The 17219-nt window shown below is 33.0% G+C and overlaps 2 protein-coding genes across 2 annotated transcripts in view; both read left to right on the top strand.

Annotated features, from left to right (window-relative positions):
* LOC118738028 overlaps positions 1 to 1051 on the top strand; it is a gene marked incomplete at its 5' end in the record, with an annotated part of 9707 nt that extends 8656 nt beyond the window's left edge. The window contains 1 exon segment of the mRNA XM_036468904.1: positions 334 to 1051. Coding sequence (XP_036324797.1) covers positions 334 to 421 — 88 coding nt within the window.
* An 8015-nt stretch (positions 1052 to 9066) lies between these two features.
* On the top strand, positions 9067 to 11896 carry LOC118738027 (ran-binding protein 3). The gene is made up of 6 exons (XM_036468903.1): positions 9067 to 9194; positions 9381 to 9790; positions 9853 to 9990; positions 10129 to 10389; positions 10470 to 10619; positions 10721 to 11896. The coding sequence occupies exons 1-6, from the start codon at positions 9179 to 9181 to the stop codon at positions 11048 to 11050; spliced, it is 1305 nt and encodes a 434-aa protein (XP_036324796.1). The 5' UTR covers positions 9067 to 9178; the 3' UTR covers positions 11051 to 11896.
* Positions 11897 to 17219: the final 5323 nt, after the last annotated feature.

Genomic DNA, 17219 nt, shown 5'->3' with positions numbered 1-17219 from the left:
CAAATTTTTATATAAATTTTCTTGTATTCGTGTCTTAAAAGCTTCAAGCGCGCATTTCTCATAAAGTTTTGGTACAATTTTTTTGAAGCAAATGAGTGATATGTATCTTTATATGTACATACATATGTAATTGTGTCACTCATTTAGGTACATATATACAAAAATATCTATATTTCTAAGCATTTGTATTTACTAACGAGCACGTTGTGAAATATGCAGTTAAAGTCCCACTTTATTGCCTTTATGTCCTTCGCTTTATATTAAATTATCTATAAAAATCCTGCTGTAAAATTTTCCTTTCATAATTTCCATTTAAATTTTATCATCCAACAGGCGACGCTACGGAATGCGAGAATTGCTTGTCACCCATGACGATGACTTTTATCTGCCCAGCAGTGAGACCACGGATCGACGCTGGTGATTTTAAGAATCGAAGACATGCAGTAAAAGACTTAAGTATTAAGTATGATTTCCAACAAACTGTAAAAATGTGTTGATCATTGTCGGGCATAAAATTTCACTGTACAAGAAGAGCGAGATTCTGACTTGACCAGCCGTTAATTGCAGTTAATTCCATTTAATTTAATTCATAAATGCAGTTTTGCAAGGTTTCCTCAACGTTATAGTAAATGCGAAACTGTTAATTGCTTAAGATACTCTAAAAAATGCAGCTGCGAGAATGTGCATATTAATGCACATCCATTTTTATTTGTTTGTACTACGTATAATACTATATGCATATGTAAGATATGTGTTATATGCATGTTGTAGACGTGTGCGATCATCGCAAGTCGCACAACAAAACCAGTTGCGTTTAAAAATTACATACTAAAACAACAACTTGTCATTCTAAAGTATGCGATTCAAGTGAGTTCGATGATCATCAAAACAAGTTAGAACTAATGTAAAATCGTGACCGGAGAAAAAGTGAATGGGAGGACGTTTGCTAGAAAAACCAGTGCAAAACTTACCGCCTGCGTCGATTAATACATATTTTTTTAGAAAAAAAATTTCCCTGTTCATTTTAATTACTCTATTTTTGTTATGTATTAGTACGAATATTTAGTTTTTATTATTATTATTTACTATTAAAAAAGTATATATTAGTAGTATTCGCGTAGATTATGTATATGTGTAGGAATTGGAAAATAATTTTTCAGTAAAGCTTAGCAGGAACTTAAATATTTGATCTAAAAAATTAATTATTCGAAATTATTTTTTTTAATTTTGAAAATATGTATATTTTTATAATTAAACAGCATGACAACGAGAAAATTCACACTTTTGCATTCAGTAATTGTATTGCGAAAATAACCGAACAGACCGATTAAGACCTTGATGAGCGCTTGTGTAATGTCAAATGTCACTTTTGTTTAACGATTTACGTTATATGTATATGTAGCTTTTAAAACGTGTCGCTTTATTTGTTAAATAAACATTAGGGTGACATTTTTTTTTAATTTGGACTATTATAATTTGCTACCCCTCAGTTTGGTTCCATTACATTAAAAAATGCCCAGTCGTTTTCAAAATAAATATCTGAATAAAAATGCATCTTAAAATATTTAGCCGCTGTGGCTCATGGTCCGTTGTTTTCAACTTATTCCAAGCTTAAGAGTAAAAGGTGCCCTTGACCACTAAAACTGCACCAAGAAGAAAAAACAATTATAGCTCAAAAATTGTACAAGATCATTAATTAGCTAACAATCTAATTTATTGTTGTCAGCAATTAGTTAATACAAACTTTTTGTAGCTATAAACTTTAATGGTCAAAAAGAAAATTACTCAAATTCAATTTCAGCACGTCAAAAGGTTTCAAAGATCTAGATACTAGTACTCAGTATTGCAAAAATTTTTATAGGATTCAAAAATGACCCCTTTTAAACAGTCATGCCTATGGACATCCTAATGTCTATAGATATGAACGTTTGTGTACTTCTTATGTATGCATAGCAAATAAATGTATGTAAATCTATGTACAATATCAATATTAAACTGAGCTTAGTTCTAGTATATACTTAAAAATAATATACTTAAAAACTACTTAAAAATAATTGTTAAGCTGTGATATTGATTTAGATCTGACAAACTAGCCTACATTTTTTATATCACAAATTGGATAGAAGTTTACGAGTATATGTTTACGTATACTTGGATAGTATGTCAGTATATCTATGTACAAAAATAAGTCTAAGCAGTGCATACATTGATGAAATAATATCTATTAAATAACAACAATGTGTCATAGAAATTAATAAGTCGCAATATAACAACAAAACATTACATAATAGGCCATTAATATGTACATATTATATGTATGTAGAATGTAATTGCACGTGTCGCTTTTCTAAGATTGCTGCAACATTGTAACGGTAATATTAAACAAAGTAGTGTTTTCTGGATATTCACAGAAGTAAAGGGAAGAGAAAAATGTAATTTAAAAAAAACTAATAAATAACAATTAATTAAGGTTTTTAAGTTAAAATATAAATATTTTATTCGTACGAAAACATTATTTTTAAGAAATCGTTAATATTGTCTTAATATATGTTACATTTTTTAATGTCAAGTTTCATAGTACTATGAATATTGAAGCATAAGATGAATAAACAGGAAAAACCAATTTCAAAACTGAAAAACACAAACCCAATAAATAAACATTTTATTTATGTTAATAAAACTCAAGGTAAGTTTTTTACACAAATTGTAGGGGCCAGCAAGAGTTTTGCGATAGGTCCAATTTACAAAATATGTAAAAAAAAATTAATACATCGCTAGTGAAGTGTAGAAAAACCTAGCTGCAAAACTACATGTTTCTTTTCTAAAAATTTTGGGAGCCATAACTTATAAACACACGATCAGGGAGGAAAAGATATATGTTTGCCAACAAAATAGGCTCTTGCCCAGTCTCTGGTCACTAATACATAGTGACTTTTCGTGGTGAACATCGATTTTGAGACTATTTGGTGTTCAAGAAGCTGTCTCACGCCTCTAGTCTCAAAAAAAGTCACTAATTTGTCAACTGGCTCTGAGCAGATCACAAGTCATAAAATATGGGGGAAAAGATAATTGCTCTCTATTTATTAAAAAAAAAACGCGAAAATGTACTGGGGAAATATTTGTTCAACAACAATTTAATTAGGAAATAAACCAAAATTTATACTTTAAAATCATAAAACTTCATTGCAAAAAATATTTTTGTTTTTAAAACATTAAAGTCTAAATATTATGTAAAAAACTTAAATTAAACAAAACAAAATTAAATAAAAAGATCCACTACCATAGGAGGATTCGAACTCGGATCTCTCGAGTAGCACTCAAGTGCTTTGTCCACTTGGCTATAGCGATTGTTACATCAACGCGAGCATAAAGGCGAAAAAAGCTTTCCTTGTAAATCTTTTTAAACCTGAAACAGGCTTATTCTGATCAATAACTAGGTCTGATCCCGCACGTAGCCCGAACTTAAGGTATTGACCCAAACAGGCTTGTTTTACTTTTCTCGCTTTGAGAACTGTCAAAATTGTATTCAACTTCATTAAACTGTGGGCCAAATTTCGAAAATTGCAAGTAATTCAAAGTTGAATAAAATTTATTCTTCTTTTTCCTTATTTATATTAAACATATTTGCTTTACTTTTCAACTTTGTTAAAGCTGATGTCACATAAAACTTTTGCTTCGCTTTACGTGACAGATTCGCTTTGACAGATAAGATGAATTGTATGAAAATGCACAAAGCATGCCACATAAATCGTTGAAGCGGCAGCGCGAAGCGAAAAGATGGTCAACTCCCATCTTTTTGCGCGCTTTGACAATCAGCCGGTTTAATATTTATTTTGTTTCGTCCAAATTCGGGTTTTCATGCAGAAACATAAAACTTAATTACATTGCTGATAATTTTAAATCAAAATAATTAAAATCCACAGCAACTTTGATGAGTAAAAAAGCGGTACAACATTGTTTTCTTGGCGTTCATTGTGGCATACCTTTTGCGTCTGGCGCTTTGCTGGCAAAGTTATAAATGTCACGCAAAGCTACAAAGTTTTATCTGGCATCAGCTTAATAAGTGTTTGGCCGAGCTTCTCCTCCAATTTGCGGTGTGAGACTTGATGTTGTTACACAATTGGAGGGACCTTAAATTTTACACCGCCTCCGAAAGGCCAATGGAATTTATAGGAACATATTTCAAGGCAGAAATATAGGTACTTGGAGGTTGGCCCTTATGTGCCGAGGGACGACCGCTGTTAAAACTTTATCATTATTTTCATTTATTTGAAGTGAAAGCATTAGTTTACATTAAGCTCTAAATGAAGAGCTGTATGCAGCTCTCAAGAAAAATGACTGGAAATATTTTTCATTATTTCTCTTGAAGAAATAAACATGCGAGCATTATTTTCTTCTGAGCTGCATACTGATTTAAGAAATTTTGATAGAAGAAAATTTATTTTCCATTTTTTGTGCGTCATTTTATATGCATTTTTTGTTTTTCTCGAGAGCTGCAGAAAGCGTTTAAATCTGAAAAAATGGAACGCTTAAAATGATGATCCGATTATTTTTTCTGGAGTTTTGTAGGAAAATAGTTCTTAATCTTAAAGAAACAGGCGTTGACTTTTTAATCACACGCATTGTGTCTTTGACAGGGTTCCAAGACGCCATTTGGCCAAACAAGCTTAGGGGATTCCTTTACCCTGGGATTCAGTAATTCACCCTGGCATTCAGTAAGCGGTCTCGAGGCACTAATAGTGACTTTTGGCGGTGAACTTGGATTTTGAGACTTTGGTATTCAGTACGCTGTCTCACGTCTCTAGTCTCAAAAAAAGTCACTAATTTGTCAGCTCGCTAAGAGCAAGTCTCAAAAATAAAAATATAGAGAAAAAGTTAATTGCTTTCCATTTCATAAAAAAAAGCGAATATGAAGCGAGGAAATTTGTTCAATAAGAATTTCGTTAGGAAATAAACCAAAATGCTTTAATATTATACATATCCATTGAAAAAAATAATATTTTTTTTTAACATTAAAATGTAAAGATTATTAACAAAATAAAAATTATAAAAAAAAATATAAAAAACCCTCGACCCGGACCCCCTCGACCGGCAGCCTAATGCTTTGACCATTCGGCCATTGCGACTCTTCGGGCGGTGCGGTACATAAACGCTATCAGTTGACTGTCTGTTTTCACCACACATTTTTGGTGAACTTTTTGTGACTCTCTCCAACTGAATAGCCAAGACATCTCAAGTCACAAAAGTAGTCACTAATTGCTAATCTCAAATTTAGTGACTTGAGATGAGACTGTTACCAGGGTTAAACTGTGTAAAACTCGCAAGTTTACGAGGCTGCTACGGTAACGCCCCCTTTTGCAAATATGTAAACAGATGCGTGAAGTAACTGTTTGACAGGTTGAAAAGGGTTTTGTGAAAACATTTTGGTTTCGTATTATGTTTTATAACAGCCCCACAGCTCGAGTGAAAGTTAAAATATAATTAAAAATGCGAGAATCAGCAGAAAACCCATGGTAATACAGTTAGTGTATGAAATTGAATCATTTTATTCGCCTATTATTTTTTTATTTGTTCTCAGTATTTTAGCATACATTTTAGTAGAAAACCTTCGGCCCCTCGGCAACACTGAAGTTTACGAGGTCGTTTGATAGTTCCTTTACGAGGCTCGTAAATTTACGAGCTTTACGAGTTTAAGGAAAGACCCCTGCTTTAAAACCAAAGGAAAGTAGGTCTGCATTGGGCCAGTCAGTGTTGCCATTGTAAGACTAAAGGGACAATTTAATCCTTTTTTAGCGTCAATACCCTTTGACTCGACTTAATGAATATTTAGATTCTTGACACTTTTTCAAAATTATGTGCGACTTTTGGCCCTTTTCAGAGATTTTTATAGGAAATGCTAACTGAACCATGCTACTAAAAAATATTTCCTCCTGCAAGGCCAGTATGCAGCTCTCAAGAAAAGCAAAAACTCCATATAAAGTAGCATACATGAAATCACTAAGAAATTTTCTTGCGTCTACAGCCTTCAGGCTGTACGCTGTTCTTATCAGGTTGCTCCGTTTTCTACTACGGTTTTCTAAAGTTTTTTGGTGAAAACAGAGCTCAGGCAACACCGAGTGCGAAACTCATAACCAAAAACTCGCCAAATAAAGTTTTTTAGAGTTTTTCGGAAGAGAAGTGTACATAATATTGACAGTTAAAACTTCACACCTCACTGAGAATTCGCACTTGCTGGATCGCAAAATGAGGAAGTGTATACAATTTAGACAGCTAAAACTCATTCTGACACTTACTGAATCGCAAAATGAAAAGCGCACACAATTTTCAATGTACACTTGAAAACTCACAGTTATAGAATCCAGTTCGTGGCGACCCTAAAATGGAGCATTAAGCGCTGCGTTTTCCATTGTCAACGAGTGTCAGCGCGCGTAATTTTTGACGTTTTCTCATTTCCTCTCGTTTTTATTCTCGTTTCATATTTCACTTTTTGTCCTTCCTCTTTCTTTACGTCTTCTGCATCCAGCTTCAACACGTAACGCTCTGTCAAAAATGAAAATTCGAATTGCTCGGCGCTAGCGCAGCGTTATTGTGGGATGCTCCATACAAATTGTGCGGCCATAAGGATTTTTATAGTTGTTTGGCGCTTGACACGCCAATTTATGGACGGCAGTATGCTTTCTTTTTAAATTCAACAACGGGGCATTCAAGCAGCGAAAAGACCCCTACAAGAATTTAGTCTGTTCCAATAGCAGTCCGGTTTACAGGATTTAGTCAGAACTTACAGGAAGTCGTTCCTATTGACATAAAACCTGTAAGTGGGAACACATTTGAGAGAGTAACTGGGCGACTGTTCCTAGTCAGAAGTTACAGGATTTAGTCCGGAGTTTTTTTTCCTGTAAGTTCATGAAAAGTGTCAAACGATCAGCTGATTTGCATGTGCAAGCAAAAACAAACAGCGGTGAAAGCAGAGTACCTTATATTTGTAAAAAAAAAAAGGAAATAAACAACGAAATGTTTGAATATGTATAGATTTTAATAATTATTTAGTGATATTTCAGCTAAATCAGTGTTGTACAAATCACATGTAAATAAACCGACTGACGTTTTTACAGGAAATAGTGCCTTTTGCGTTCCTATGCACTTCTGCATTCGTTTTACTCTCATTTGAGGGAGTAAAATTGTAGTTTGACAGTTCCACAGGTTTTAGTCCGAAGTTCAAAGGAACAGACTAATTGTGTGATGTAAACTAACACATTCTCATTTATCTCACTAACACATTTGTAAATTTTGTGTTGGTTAAAAAGAGACCACTAAATAAGACCATAAGTCGGAAGAAGACGGAAGATCACATGTACACAAATGTTTACATCACGTTTTGCATATTGCTCTTAAAAAGTTGATAGAAGAACTTGATTGAGATCTCCATCACCAGTGAGTATCACATGATTAATCAAATGACTATCACTGTTCTTGTAGGGACCTTATAATACACGTAAATTTGACTTTGACTTTGGTTCTAAGATTAATTATTTTACTAAATAGTAAAGAAAAGAGAAAAAAAATTTAGTGACTCTTTCTTCGTCAATGACCCCTTTTTGCGACTTTCTGAAAATCCTCAACGGCAATACTGTGGCCAGTTCCCTCGCGATTTTCGACCAGATTTTACCATATTTAACTAGCAATTGATTATATACTCGAACTGAGAACATAGTTATTAGGGGTCCCCATGAAAAGTGATAAACTATTGATAAATTTTAAAAAATTATAAATTTTTCATTTTGATAAATCAACTGTCAAACTTTGTATTGACATCTATTTAACCAAAGTTTATCACTCTATCAAACGATTTTGGTGGATAAACGTATTAATTTCAGCAAAACTCAACCCTGACAGACCGCCATAAAAAGCAAATTAGCAGAATGGACGAGGTAAGAATAAAACGTAACTAGCCAGATAAGTTAAATAATAAACAATTTTGTGCAATTATTTACCAAGGTGCGTTATGAAAGAATGCGGATAAAATGATAAATTTAAGCAATTTGTCCCTTTAACACTTTAGATGAAGACCCCTATTATTTGGAAATTTTTTGGATTTAGACCATAGATGGGCACACCAATACAGTCTCATTTTGTCATGGTATTCGTGAATCGCGCTGAGTAACAGTTGCCACTTTTCTATATTGTACAAAAGTGCGTCGTTTTTTGCGCGTGTTAGAAAACGCTCTTACAAATTTATATTTAATTTGTATTATGAACATGAAACGAAAATAATAAAATATAATAAAAAAATAATGAAGAAATAATTTCAAATAATGAATTATGAAATTAATTTTTATAAGTACATATGTACGAGCATGAAAAGTTTTTTAATTTAATTTCATTAAACTAATGTTTTAAAAAATGATAGTTTATTCAACAACAAAATTCACGAATTTAAAATTTCTAAACTGTGTATTCAACTCTTCAACTTAAACTCAGTATTCAATAAAGTATACTAAATATATTAAATTTCCGTATCGTACATACATATATACATAAAACCCATTACAAAAAACTTTAAATTGGTTTACACAGTTCGGCAGTTTGACTTTTTTACCATGACAAATAATGTCGCCTTATATTAAAAGAACGATTCCAAGTAGTCGTATTACCACATAACAAGCATTGGGCGTTATTGGCTTTTCTTAAAACCAAAAACTGTAATTGGCACTCATACGCAGCCATTTTGGGCATTGTTACATATATAGGTGGCAACAACGCGCTAAAATTACGAATAAAAATATTCAACGGCGAAGCGTAGTGTCACTCTCATGAAAACTGAAAGCAGACTGAATAGAAATTCGCTGCGTCGTTTCTGTATACGTATAAGCGCTGCGACGCAGACGCTACTCGCGAGTAGCGTTTTGCCCATCATTGATTTAGACAGAAAAGTACGAGGTTAGACCGAATGTGTTGATTGCGACATGTTGCTAGGGATATCGAAAGCAACAGCCTTTTTTGTTTAATGAAATTCTGCTGGTATGGCAACATGTGTACCTTCGGTTTTTTTAATTTGCTTTTACCTTGACATTCTGCGTACGCTTCGGAAGTTTGACAATTCAGCACAGTTTAATTTGCAGAACTCTCGAAGACTTTCATTTTTAACAAATTATAATAGTTCTGCAAGTATACATTGAAAATGTCCGAAAATAATGGTAAGCCCTTAAAGCCAATGGAAAAGAAAGTTTTTCCAACGCACGTTATCTAAATGCGTTTATGTGCCGAAATAAAAGTATGTAGGAACAACGGGCGGCACATACAGAGAAGCAGAGAAAAACTTGCGAAAATTTCTGGAAGTACATATAAACCGGCAGTTACACGTTTTGCCTTTATTCCTACAGATACCTCTAACGAATCGAACAGCCTTGGAAGCGATTCAATCCTACAATCCTCGCGGTTGACCGGTGGCGGTGTAAATCCTGTTCTACGTTCAGGGGTATTGCGCCCCTCAGTGCTCGGTTCATCAGTTTCGGGAGCAGCAGCATTAGCCAATAGCAATAACAATTCCCTTGGTAATGCCAATGCGTCTTCCAATTCCACAGCCACAGTCAATAATGTGGACGGAGACGAAGAGGATTCCGTGAGCAGTACAACCAATCATAATCCTTTTATGCGGGAACAGAAAGACGATGATGAGGAGGCAGAAAATAATGAAGCAAGTGCTGATGAAGGTGCTGTTGGTGGCGACGCAGCAAATGATAGCGAAACAACAGATGATAAAAAAGCGGCAGACGATGATGAACCGGATGAAGTATGATGTGGATGCTTTATTTATTTCGCTAGTAATTCTTTCATACATATTTTGTTTTAAAGCGCACGGATCCTTTAACATTGTTGCGAAAAAATGGATTAGAAAGAGCAAATCTTTTTGCTGCCGCCAAGAACTCTATACCATTGGTGGAAAAATCCGGCTTTGTATTTGGCCAAAATGTGCATGAACGCGTTGTAGGGGTAATGCTGATTTTAATTAAATTTCAATTATATTTATACATACGTTTTAGGCATGATTCAAAATTGAATCATGCGTCTTATCAATATAATTATGTTATTATGTTCTAAAAATGTTAAAAATTGTTTGTATTTCCAAAGGAAAATGTCAACCCAGAGGGAGCAGCGAAATCGGAAAATGCAGACGCCGGTTGCTCTACTTCTGCTGAATTGCTGTTCTCCAGTGTCATACAAAATGCGGCTAAAGCCGGTGAGAGTGACAAAGGTGCTGCACCAAAAGATAATGAAACAAAGACACTTACTGATGTGGCGCGTGAGTACGAGGAGAGTCGGGCTCAGAAACGGAAATATGAAGAGGTAGAAACGTTCACGGGTGAAGAAAATGAAATTAATATTGTTGATGTAAGTTTCATCAAATAATCAGAGTAATTTAACCCTGATACCTTAATATGTCTCATCACATAAACTTTGTCTCGATGTAGGTCAATTGTAAGTTGTTTGCCTTCGTCAACAGCAACTGGGAGGAACGCGGACGTGGTAGTTTACGTTTGAATGATTCAAAAAACGAACAAGAGTGCTCACGTGTTGTTTTTCGAACATCGGGTAACCTGCGTTTATTGCTGAACACGAAAGTTAGTTGATTATTGGCTCAATTTAGTATTAAATCTAGCTGAAAACAAAAAGGTTTATTTTATAATATTATGATTAAACTTTTTAATTTTGCTAATATCAGGTTTGGGCCGGCATGGTTGCTCAACGTCCCAGCAACAAATCACTACGCCTTACTGCCATGGATAATACTGGCAAAATCAAAATCTTCTTAGTGATGGGACGCCCTGCAGATATGTCATTGTTGCATAAAGAGCTGATAAAACGAATCGAACTGCGAAAAGCTTCGCATCCGGAAGAATGTCGAGCACCAGCTGAAACGAAAAACGGTGTCGAATCCGGTGCTAATCACGAGGAAGAGGCAAAAGAAGCAGAAGCTACAGCTGTACCGGAAAACGAAGATTGTACGCAGCCAAGCCCAAAAAAATCGCTTGCTACTGAGGGAGAAAAGTAATACACCGATTTTTTAAAGTAACAATAATACAAATAATATAAAACTCATAAGTTATAATTTGCAAATGAAAAATTAACAAAATCTTCGAAAATAAGAACGTTTGGAAAAGCATGCATGAATTGCATAGAACCTGTGAATGCGATCAATAATGAATATTCCAATTTGGACTGAAAGTAGAAGCAATTATAAAATGAAAAACACTACGGAAAATTAGTACAGATTTCTTTTTTATTGTATAAACAACAACGAATAATGAAACAAAGTAGAATATATTAAATCAAAATCTTGATAAAATTACAAAAGAAATACAATTGTTTATACAGATTTATGGGATACTCCATTTCGGTAGGCAGTACATGGAAAAACATTATGAAGAAGCATGTAAATGTACAAGCGATGGTGCTGTAAGGGAATAAACCATTGATTTAATTTTTTTTTTAAATATGCATAATTTTCCAATATATAATTAAAACGCTTACTCACATTCAAAAATTTATATAAATTAAATGAAATCGCTTTTTTATTGACAAAGTTTTCATTTATAATATCACATTTTGTGTTTATAGATACCTAACTTATTACCGCAAAAAACACCGCTAATAACTTCATATCATTTTATACTATGTGTAAGCACTTTATGTGTAGGATATTTAAATTGTTTTAGAAAGCCTACTGAATTTCTAAATACACATTTTGTGTTTTATATGCAAAAACCTACAATGTTTATTTGTTTTTAAACAATGAATTGTAGTCTAAATGAAAGTAAAGTTAAGATGAAATGAACATTTGAAAAGAAGAGTATCAAAGATAAAAATAAATTTAGATTTCTGTTCCTTGTACTACATACAAACTGGACTTTTAATATCTCTTGGCGGTTTGGGGTTAAAGCTTGAAAAACTGAATGAAACTTTCATTATGAAAGTGTAATTTCGGTTGACAATATTGGGATTATTTGTACACTGAAAAGACTTCGTGTTTTACCATACTTAACAAATCAATAAATGAAATAAAAAATTGAATAAAGGAGCTTCTTATTTGTCGAATTGTGCTTTGAATATTGACGTTACTTATTTTAAAGTTTAACTTTTATTCAAAATAATGCTTATTACCATTGTATACACATATTTGTTCTACTTTATGCATATGTATATGTGGTTGGGGATTATTTTTAATTGGTCATATGCACTTATGAACCACAATAATCTCGCAAAATGGTTAAGGTGCTCGTGTAACATTCACCTTGGTATATGTTGTTGTTGTTGTATCAGCATGCAAATTGACAGTTCTTGGCAAAGATATTAATCTGGGTCGCTCGGGTACATACTTTTACGTTGTATATCGTTAAAACTTGGCGTTTCTTTTATAAAATTTTTTTTCTTCAATACATACAGTTACTCCCAAAATGAGCGTACGGCTCTTTTTTGTTAATATTTGCCATGTTTTACATGGTAAATATTTTTTGTTAATTTTATAACTAAAATATGACTCATATTTTAGCAACATCCATTTAAATCCAAGACACTACAAAAATTAAGAAAAATCTGCAAAGTTTCAGCATAATCGCGAACTTTTTAATACGAATTTCTAAAAAGAATTCTGGTATGCAGTTTTATAGCCCATTCAATTTTAGGATAATAATGTGCAAATTTCATATGTCTAAAAATTCGCGTTGATTTTTGAGAATTTTTTGCTGGCTGTCCTACGATTTTTTTTTCATATAAAAAAACTGACAAGCCATATTTTAAAACAAAATTAACAAAAAAAATTTAACATGCAAAACAAAAAAGAGCTGTAACCCAATGTTTACTTTTAACGTTGCCTGATAACTGTTCTGCAGGAGAAATAGTTTTCCGTCACCAGTAAGAGTTATTTCCCAACGTTTACTTTTACGTTGTCTGATAACAGTTAGTGCACTTCTCTACTTTTATTTTCATCACCTTTATCTTCTTCTTCATCTCCATTTTCGTCATTATTTTTATCTTAAAACGTTTATCAGACAACGTAAAAAAAAAACGTTGGACAAAAACTGTTATCAAGCAACGTAAAAGATAAACGTTGGGTAATAACTAATATAAAGCAACGTAAAAATAACCGTTGGGAAATAACTGTTATCAAACAACGTAAAAAATAAACCTTGGGTTATAACTCTTATAGGCGAAATAAAAAATATTTTTCATCTGATAACTGTCATGAAACAACGTTTTCGTTAAATTTCAGAATTCGGGCAATGTTTTCGATTTGTAAATTCGAGATAACAGTTATTTTTGGTCCCTGATTAAAAGATATGTATTTAAAGTTGTGACTGCTGGAACATGTCCTTTTGACTGGTGTAAAGTAATTATGCATGAAGTAAAAGTTTCTATAGAAAAAGATTACAACTTCTTATCACTTTTTAATATTTTCCACACAAATTAATACTACTAGGGTTTTTTTCCATATGTATTAAATTTATGCACAACATACATTGTGTTACAAAACATTTCCGATGGATGCGCGTTAAAAAGAGTCTACTACTGAAATAAAAGTTGCCATCCCGTACGAGTCCGGACTAGTCAGAAATAGTCATATTCAGTCAGATTTTACTGGAAATCGATCCCGTACTCGGTTCTCTGACTTTTGAGAGGACAAAAAAGAGAGTAAATACGGTTCTCTCTCTGTCAGAAGTTACCAGTTTTAGTCCGAGAATTTTTTTGCTGGTAAATTCTGGTAAATGTGTCAAACGATCAGCTGTAGTGTGTTTGGCAACCAAATTGTAAACAAAAGAAAAGTGTACTCTGCTAATTCATGTTGAAAAGTATTTAATTACTATAATAGGAAGATTTGTATGCAATTTGTGTATATGCAACCGCTATGTGAAGGGGGGGCGACACCCCCCATACAAACCGAATTTCTCATACTGCATATCTCTGCAATTGTCATGATAGAGTACTGGAACTTGGTATGGATATATTTATGTATATGTAATGAATCCCATACTCATAAAAAAATTGGGTCTATTTGAAAAGGGAGTGAGGCGCCTCCCAAACATATTGAAACTTTTACCTATCTCTGTATGTACATATATGGGATATTCCACCGTCACGGCTGAAACATTTGTATAGTTATTTTTAAATTTAAGTATAAAGTACTCAACAATTCTAGATTTTGATAAAGCTACACCTAATTCACTATTATATGAGTTATTACCAAATACGAAAAAATTTACCGCTTACTTTTATATGGGAAATAATCTGAGTTATTTCCTCTGACACGGGTGGAACAAGAAAAAGAACCTGCTTTTTGGGGCAGATACATATATTTTACGGAAACTGCGAATTTGAGTATTCAATTTTTTTGTGTGAACTTGATGCCATGAAATAAAAAAAGACCCTCAAATCCTAACAAAGCAACAACTAAAACAAAAATTATTGCTTTATTATAAAAAAAAAACAACCAAATTCCTCTGTCTGTCAAAAATCCGAAATTCCCCTTGTCACGGGTGGGACACGTACGAATTTTTATATAAAAAGAAGCTTTTAGTGTGGTCCATATTAAAGATTGGTTATTAAAAAATATGAGAAGACAAATAGGGGTTAAATTCAAACACGTTTTATCTTAGGATAGTGCCCTTTATAAAGAAGAAAATGCCTAGCACCGTCAGCCAAAAAAAAATTATTAAAAATCAACGCCATTTTCTTGCGTATTGAAATTTTGACTTTTACCTACTTACATGTAATGGGCTATAAAGATGCACACCTAGAATTTTTCTAAAAAAAAGCTTTTGGTGTAATTGTTATAGTTTGTTGAATTTTTATATTTTTGTACGTAGTTTGAAATTAAATTTTGTTTTTGTTATTTAATTTTTATTGAGCCTGAGGCCGTTTTCAATGAAAAACTTATTGTGGAAAAGCAACAATAACGTGAAAAAATGGCAGAAGTGATAGCTATTTCGGAAATCACCACATTTCCTCATCAGACTTCTTTCAGTAGGCTTCGAACCGATGATCCCACTGACTTAGCCAGTTGCTTGCGCACTGTGCTAAGTTCGCCTTGTAAATTATCGATGCTTTTTTCCCACTTTTTCATTTTTGTTATGCCAACACAATCAAGCGCAGTTATTCCGCAGTTATTCTATTTTTAGAATGTTTAACTTTTAGGTGTGCTCGTCCTTAGGTTATTTGTTTGAAATTAAAAAAAAAAACTAGACGTTAAATAAACAAAAGAAAAAACCAAAACTGGTAAAAATGTCACTTAACTTATTTATCATGGAACTTCTGTAAAAAATAATAGCTAAGTTAAATGTTTTCGAAAAAGTTATTTTTTTTTGTCGGATAATCCGTGCCCAATCGGGTACGGTCGTGCTGGGGCGTTCCGGGCCTTAGTGACTTTTCTCCAATCGTGTTCAGGCGAGTTTTCGAACACGTATTCTTAATTCGTGCCGGGCCGGACCGGAAAAATTAAGCCCGCGCCCATCTCTACTTTCAATACAACCCATTTGAAACTCACTCAAGAAAATTACTTAGAACTTGATTTCCAAACGTAAAAAAGGTAATAAAAATGAATTTAAAGCTTTAATTTGTTATTTTTTGGTTAACTCAAGATGTTTACAAATGTTATACCTACGAGTTTGTTAGTTTTATTTAAAAAAAAATATTTTTGCACTAAGGTTTACTTTCTCATGCAACCTCCCATATATAATTCCAGTGTACATCTGTTTGTGAGTGAACCGATTTTAACAAATTTTTTGTGTGTGTGTTTGTGGGGGTCTCTGGATAGTTTAGGTTCACAGTTTGATCCGCCAGGTATTGCTGGAGTCGAGTTGTTACTAAAAATCGTATTTATGATCCGATTTGGCTCATATTCGAGGTAGTATCGGCAAAGATAAGGGCAATGCTATTGAAAATAAAAATTATAGTTTAAAAACTAAAACCTCCATATTATAATTGCCACTCGTACTGTCATCCGGTATGTAACTTGAGAATAGAAATCGCTGCATCTTTTAGGCGCATCAATATTACATAGTTACATCCCGAGCTAATAAAAGGAAGGTAAAAAGAGCCACTGGGTGGCGCTGGAGTCGAGTTATTACTAAAAATCGTCAAGTGAGAAAAAATGCCGTGAATGTACTATTACAGTGAGGCCTCAAGTATTCGACATAAAAAAGTAACAGATGCAAAGTGCAATTAACCAAATCTGGCAGCATTAGGGACAAGTAACTATGTAGATGTTGCATGTTGTTAGGTGCGCCTGTTATTATTTTGCAGATTTTTGGCGATCACAATGGAGATAGCGTGAAATATACAATTCCAGAATTTCTACAAAACTTCATCACTGCATTGCTGAGTATCTAGAATAACGAAATCATCGGTAACATGCAGAATAGATTTGCAAATGAAAAAAAAAAAAAATAATTTTTAAGTAGAAGAGGCTACCTTGCTGTTGAACTGTAGTTTTTTATGGATCCTTCTTTCTCATAGTACTAAAAAAATTTTTTGTTGATAGGCTCCTCTGCTCTCATGGCCTCAATTGTCAACGATGTATGAATATAATTTTTAGGAGATCAACAAGACCGATAATAATTTTTCAACTCACCTGCTTTCACACCGAAAGGTGCCTTTGAACAGTAGTAAAAACACATTAATTTGTCGTTTGTTTTAATAATAAAAATATGTATTCTATAATCTAATGATTTTTTTCTTGTTTGATACACATCTCTTCTAATCTAAATCCAATATAACATCACTACTTTAGAATAACAATTATCTGCACATGGATTGTAAAAACTAAACAAACAAAAAAACATTTATTGCACAAACAAACAATGATAATAACATAAGCAAAAAAAAAATAAGTATTACAGTTCAAATGACCATGAATTAATGTGAATTTTCATGTTTTAATTTTAATTACAAACACGTTCGCTACAACAAAATGTTTTTGTTTTTCGATAAGCAGTTTTTAATAATTTTTAATCTTACATGAACATCCCAAAAATTTTACGAACTTTTTAGACTAATAAATTATTTTTTATGCTTAGCAATTTGCTGTTACATACGATGTATATCATACGTTTTTAAACTTAAAATAAAATTACTTATATAAAATACTTTTTACAATTTATATACACATACATATGTACATACGTATTACATATTGCGTGATTGGTTGAATAAAGTAAAATCAACGATTA

The sequence above is a fragment of the Rhagoletis pomonella genome, unplaced genomic scaffold (assembly GCF_013731165.1).
Source record: "Rhagoletis pomonella isolate Grant_MI unplaced genomic scaffold, Rhpom_1.0 Rhpom_scaffold_00004, whole genome shotgun sequence".
Lineage (NCBI taxonomy): Eukaryota > Metazoa > Arthropoda > Insecta > Diptera > Tephritidae > Rhagoletis > Rhagoletis pomonella.
This window is presented reverse-complemented; position numbering and strand designations above follow the sequence as displayed.

What these genes read in the sequence shown, in the direction of transcription:
- LOC118738027 (XM_036468903.1), top strand. An exon ending in ACGATGATGAACCGGATGAA is followed by an intron (nt 9,791 to 9,852) that starts GTATGATGTGGA and finishes TTTGTTTTAAAG; the next exon opens with CGCACGGATCCTTTAACATT. An exon ending in GTTTATTGCTGAACACGAAA is followed by an intron (nt 10,620 to 10,720) that starts GTTAGTTGATTA and finishes TGCTAATATCAG; the next exon opens with GTTTGGGCCGGCATGGTTGC.